The 5,512-nt window shown below is 37.4% G+C and overlaps 1 protein-coding gene across 1 annotated transcript in view; it reads left to right on the forward strand.

Moving 5' to 3' along the window:
- FBXL5 (F-box and leucine-rich repeat protein 5) overlaps window positions 1-5,512 on the forward strand; it is a 29,226-nt gene that overhangs the window by 7,367 nt on the left and 16,347 nt on the right. The window contains exons 5-8 of the mRNA XM_009324097.1: window positions 838-963; window positions 1,913-2,061; window positions 2,261-2,343; window positions 4,073-4,798. Of these exons, the coding sequence (XP_009322372.1) occupies window positions 838-963; window positions 1,913-2,061; window positions 2,261-2,343; window positions 4,073-4,798 (1,084 nt within the window). The remainder of the gene's footprint in view (window positions 1-837; window positions 964-1,912; window positions 2,062-2,260; window positions 2,344-4,072; window positions 4,799-5,512) is intronic.

The raw sequence follows: 5,512 nt of genomic DNA on the forward strand, positions 1-5,512 counted from the left end.
GCTCTTGCTTTGGGATAGTAGGATCCCCCACTAGTGAGAGAGTAGGATAAGCTGTTTCTGTTTTAAGCGTGTCTATGCTGAGGGAGGCAGCAGACCTGCTTATGCCGAGCCCAACACTACAATATACCCAAACTAGAAGTAAATTATGCCTCTGCAGTAACCCTTTGGGAGAGGGGGTGCCCTACCAGCTAAAACAGTGGAGCTGTTGCTGATATTCATGTTCATCCAGATGTTCTAAAAAATGATTGTCTATTGATTTGAGTCACATGTATGTTATAATCGGGTATTGGATAGCTGTTGTAAGTAGGCTACTTCTGGAACTTGGGTTTCTTGATCCTGGAGTTGTCAGGTGCAATGACTAAAACCAGGCTAATAAAATACATCCTTGTTGACTGTATATTTGTGAGATTCCAGAGGAAAATGGAAATGTCTTAAACCAAGTATTACACTAAAAGTTGATGGTTAATCTATCTACCAGAAAGAACTTCAGCACCTACACAGTCCAAATATTCCATAATCGTTTCTGTTACTTTTGCAATCGTTTGGTCCCTACCAAGAAAATAAGGACAATGGGCATGTCTCAGAATAGCATAATAGGCTATGAGTTCTGTAACAGTACTGAAACTGTTCCAGGAGTCTTTTGAAGCTTTAAAATACAGATCAAACAAGGTTCAGTCCAACTTTAGTTGAGATGAATGCAAAATTCATTTCTATCTTTAGGTCAGGTTGCAGTATACTGAGAAGTTTATCGTTGCTGTTTTCTGCAGTGATAAGAAGTTTGTCTTAATTTCTTTTTTCTTTTTCCCCTTTCCTTCTTCTTTTGGGGGGGATGAGTAGGTGATTGGTATAGTGGTCCAGCAGCAGATCTTGAGACAGAACCTGATGAGGAATGGGTAAAAAATAGAAAAGATGAAAGTCGTGCTTTCCAGGAATGGGATGAAGATGCTGACATAGATGAATCTGGTAGGTAAATCTGATTTTGGTGAATTTTTTTTTTCCCCCTGAAGATGACATAGCTATAAGAAATAAATGTGTAAAATGGACTCTATTCTGTAAAATCAGTTTAAAATACAGATTTTTTTTCTTAGTTTATTCCAGTACATTAAAATAATGACAAATGCAATAATACTTATGTTCTGTCTAAATTAAGTGCTTACTAAGCCAAGTAGACTTATACAGTGAAAAAGAACTTGGGAAGTTTTGTCTAGCAACTACTTAAGATTCCTGAAAGGAGTGCTCTTTTTCCTCATCTTCATCTCATCCTGACTCCCAACTGGGTGAAAAAAAGGGGTGGGGGGAGAAGCAGGCAGCTGGTTTTAATGAGCTGAACTAACTCATCTAGGAGAGAGCAACCATGAGTGCAGGTAGAAGATGACTTATGGGTATGTGCCTGGAGTTAGGAAGGAGGTAAAAGCTAGGCTTCATCTCTTCAGGAAGTTTGCATGAATCATCTTGCATCCTGATGCATTCTAGGCTTAATTTAAAATTTGTCTTAAGCTGTTATATCACAGGATGTGAAATGCTTTGTGAGATAGATAGTATTTCAATGTATAAAGCAAGTTGGTGGAAACAGATTCCCCAGACAGCCCTGATTAGTACATAATCTGTAGTCAATATCTCTCCAAGTCTGTTAATGATAATTTTCTGTTAAGACTCTTACTGTTTTTACTTGCCGTTGGAGTTAAACTCTTCAGGACTGTCAGAAAGACAAGCAGATAGTTTTTAAAGATGAAGCTTAAGTACTATGTTGAACTAGAGTTCAGCAAAAGTTTGATGTAAGGTACTTTCTGAAACTTATGCCTTGTTATGCTTTCTTTAGCTTCCTGATAATTTATTTGATGTAAGATGGCAATGTGAATTCCAAATGACTCAAAGCATATTTTAAGTCTTTCTCTTTGGTTTTATTTTGCAGAAGAAGCAGCTGAAGATTCACTTGCCATTAATATAGCACAAATGGAAAAACGTTTACTTCATGGCTTAATTCATAATGTCCTCCCGCATGTAGGCTCCTCAGTGAAGACATTAGTATTGGCTTACAGTTCTGTAGTGTCTAGCAAAATGGTATGTAATTTGAAACTGGCATTTAATAATTACGTCTATGCAGCCTCTAATTGAAAACTGATGTGCCTGAGTTTAAAACACTGGGGTAGTGAAAATGAGTTGCAATTCAAGAGAATGTTAATTCGTATGTTGTCTCTTGACACTGTGTGCAGCCTTATTGGCTTGTGTCTTTACTGATTATTTTCCTTTCCTTTTCCAGGTTAGACAGATCTTGGAGCTTTGCCCCAACTTGGAATATTTGGATCTCACTCAAACTGATATTTCAGATTCTGCATTTGAAAGGTTAGATAATTGTTGTTTCCTTTAAAAATAAAATAAAAATCCAGCTTTTTGAGGGGGAAAAACATTCAAACATGTCTTAGTCCATTGCCAATAAAGAGAGAAATAGAGAAATCACACTCAGGATTCACACAAAACCAAGAACTAAACTAGAGTAACAAATCAATGAAATAGTAAGTGGAGCATGTAACTTTGTAATGGCCATTTAAAATGCTCTGTCTTCACTCTTGGATCTGTATTACCTATCAATGTGTAGCTATCTATAACAATAATTGTGTTTTGTTCTAGTATTAACAACTTGAAATTGTCCATAGATTTTTGCGGAGTCAGTCAGTTATGGTAGTTCTTGATCCAGTATAGCTGGTAGTGTTTGAAATACTGCTATTGAAGACCCTGATCAAATGGTGGGCAAAGCTCTAAGGCTTAGGTGTAGTAACTGTGGGTTCCTGAGTTTTACTGAAGCCTGCAGAAATTTTATTGATGTCAGTGGGATAGTGCATGGATGCAGAGCTTGCACTAATGGGTCTTACTGTGATACTGAAACTCAGTGGCTATTTCAGTGTTCAACACTTTCATCATACAGTGCTCTCAAGTTTTTTGTGTTAACAACACGGAAAATTTTACCAGCATGGATGCTGGTAACAGCACTCTGCAGCTTATGCAAGAAGTTTTACTTGAAATGAAAGCCTTACGGAATTTCTGTCCAGAAATCAGTCTTCGTGAGCTTTTGTCAATCTCTAGTGAAACTTATATTATTTGCTGCTCCTCATATATCTATATTTCCAACACCCCAATTTGTAACTCAAAAAATGAGTTTGGCTTGCTGTAAATATAAGTAATCACTTATGGAAAGTAAGTGATAGTTAACATAAGCTATGGATAGGTAAAGATCACTTAAATAAGCTACATACTTTTATAGCTAATAATGTAACAATATTATTGTAGATCAAATTTCTGTTTCGGGTGAAAAAGAAAAGGCTGAAGGGGTGAGGTTTTGTTAATATGAAAAAGTCTGATTTCATTACCGTCTTTAATCATTTTTATGGAATAATTAATACTGTACACAGAATATATTTGAGGAATCCAGCTATTCTGTCTGAAAGAAATGGGAAATGACAGAAGGATATATGATCTAAGTGCGCTGATATTTCAATACGTATAAACAGCCAAGCTTGAGAAACTCAAATACTAGAAATTACAACTATTAAAATACTTTGAACTGAATATTACATGTCAGGTGTATTTTTTTTTCAGGGGTGTAATTTGCTATTTCAGTAAGTTTGCTTTTTTCAGCCTTCTGAGAAGTTAACTGTGATGTCTAGTAACTTAGATGGCTCTTGGTAACTGCATTATACACAACAGAAGCTGCTTTTTGAAATTGTTCTCACATATGTATTTGGTGTTTGCAGTCTGATCTACTATTTAAAAATTTGTTCAACGTATGGCAAATTTGGACTTCTTTTAACTCTCAGTATATGGAAAAAATAAAGGCTGTTACCGATTCATGATTCATTTCACATTTCTTTAGACATAATTTTTCTAGGCATATATACAGCACTCGAGTATCAAATCTAACTTGTCTGGGGTTTTTTTCTTTAAATGCCCTGTGAATTAATATAACTATTTTACTTATGAAATGTTCTTTTGTATATTTAGCCTTAACACCTGTTTGCGAACAAAAACTAAAAAAATAAAGACTAACCAAACAAACCACTTTTTTCCCTGATTTCAGTTGGTCTTCAGTTGGTTGTTGTCAAAATCTCCGCCACCTTGATCTATCTGGATGTGAAAAAATCACAGATGTGGCTATAGAGAGGATTTCCAGAGCACTGGGTATCATCATATCAACTCACCATAACAGAGGTATTCTGAAAAGCTGCAGAAACAGGAATGCTAAGACTTTGTGGAAAAACAGAGAGATTACTCTGCAGCCCAACAAGAAGTATAATTGTTTGCATGAAATCAACAATGAAAACCTTATTGAGGGAGGAGGTAGTGAGCAACATTGGACTAAACCTGACGGCTCAGAAAACTTCAATTCTGCTTACGTGTGGATGCTAGATGCAGATGATTTAGCTGACATTGAAGATGCTGCAGAGTGGAGACACAGAAATGTTGAAGGATTTTGTCTTATGGAACCAACATCCCATATTAATTGTTCTGCATCTTGCTACAGTAGAGACATTTATGGATTAAGGACTAGAGGGTGGCAGCAGCACTGTGCTTCTACTGACTTGATTTACTGCGGTCACTCATTTTGTTGTGCTGGGACAGCACTAAGAACTATTCGAGCACTTCCAGAGTCCTCTGCACTGTGTAAAAAACCAACAAGGACTAAGCAGTCAGAGAAAAAAGACTTGGTGTACTCTGGGAGTGAAAAAACAGATGAAGAGACTGCGCGAGTTCTTCAGTTTCTCAGTCTGTCTGGATGTTACCAGATCACAGACCGTGCTCTCAGGTGAGGAGACATTTTTGAGCTATTTTGCTGCAGTATGTTTTTTCTGATTTTATTTGTTGGGTCATTCTGGGGTGAATCTGCCTAGTTTTGGTAGAAACATTTTCACTGAAGAAACTCTGGTAAGTTTTAAGTGGTCTTTGCATCTTAAAATGCTTATAGTACCAGACTTGAAAATTTTCTCCAGCTTTTCCTTGGGGGATTTAAAAAAAAAAAAAAATCTTTTAGACGTATCCTCTGAAGTCAAGTATTTTTGTGAATTTGTTGTTCTAGGCCGCATTAATGCTTTTAGATTTGATCTTTAGTGATTTCTTGTTAGGAAATTGTGTTGATTCACTGTTCACTGATTTTTTTCATTATGCCTGTCAATATGCTTGAAACTTTATAAAACAGGAGTAAGATCTCATTTAACCTTCCTGGATAATGATATAATTTATGGACAAGCTGGATTGATGGGCCAAGACCAATCATAGGAGGTTCAAAAAGGCCAAGTGCCGGGTCCTGCACTTGGGTCACAACAACCCCGTGCAACACTACAGGCTGAGCGAAGAGTGGCTGGAAAGCTGCCTGGCCGAAAAGGACCTGGGGGTGTTGGTCGACAGCCGGCTGAACATGAGCCGGCAGTGTGCCCAGGCGGCCAAGAAGGCCAATGGCATCCTGGCCTGTATCAGAAATAGTGTGGCCAGCAGGAGTAGGGAAGTGATCGTGCCCCTGTAC

Source organism: Pygoscelis adeliae, unplaced genomic scaffold, assembly GCF_000699105.1.
Source record: "Pygoscelis adeliae isolate BGI_AS28 unplaced genomic scaffold, ASM69910v1 Scaffold24, whole genome shotgun sequence".
NCBI classification, from domain to species: Eukaryota; Metazoa; Chordata; class Aves; order Sphenisciformes; family Spheniscidae; genus Pygoscelis; species Pygoscelis adeliae.